Below are 586 nucleotides of genomic sequence, written 5' to 3' on the forward strand. Positions count from 1 at the left end.
TAGGTACATATGTAGCTCATGTCAAAATATATGATACTCAAGAGATGGGTGATATTTGTGTTCCAGGATGAGATATTGAAAGCAGCGGTGATGAAGTATGGCAAAAACCAATGGTCCCGAATTGCATCTCTGTTGCATCGTAAATCTGCAAAACAATGCAAAGCCAGGTGGTTTGAGTGGTTGGATCCAAGCATTAAGAAAACAGAATGGAGCCGAGAGGAAGATGAGAAACTATTGCATTTAGCCAAGCTGATGCCAACTCAGTGGAGAACAATTGCTCCGATCATTGGGAGAACAGCAGCCCAGTGCTTGGAAAGATATGAATTTTTGCTGTAAGTCAAACTGTTTACCTACCTACCTAAGTATCTGCATTTTCAAAAGTCCATGTTAATTCTAATGACAAGGTATAGAGCCAGGAGAAAAGCAGTTCAATATTACTCTAAGTATGTAAGAGGTCCCCAATCAAATAGGTATTTGTGGTAAGTACCAAGTTATCCTCAAGATAGATATACTGGTTTGATAAATAGGTATTAAACCCTTTTGAAACTAAGGAACTGTTTGGATTTTGAAACCTCTACTTTTACTT

General features: G+C 38.2%; 1 protein-coding gene across 1 annotated transcript; it reads left to right on the plus strand.

Annotated features, from left to right (window-relative positions):
- Positions 1–66: 66 nt before the first annotated feature.
- LOC113473505 (cell division cycle 5-related protein-like) lies at positions 67–344 on the plus strand (the record flags this gene model as incomplete). Its single annotated transcript, XM_026833101.1, has 1 exon — positions 67–344. A coding segment is annotated over one exon (270 nt), but the record flags the coding sequence as incomplete, so codon positions are not given.
- Between the last annotated feature and the right edge of the window lie 242 nt (positions 345–586).

The sequence above is a fragment of the Diaphorina citri genome, unplaced genomic scaffold (assembly GCF_000475195.1).
Source record: "Diaphorina citri unplaced genomic scaffold, Diaci psyllid genome assembly version 1.1 scaffold37605, whole genome shotgun sequence".
Lineage (NCBI taxonomy): Eukaryota > Metazoa > Arthropoda > Insecta > Hemiptera > Psyllidae > Diaphorina > Diaphorina citri.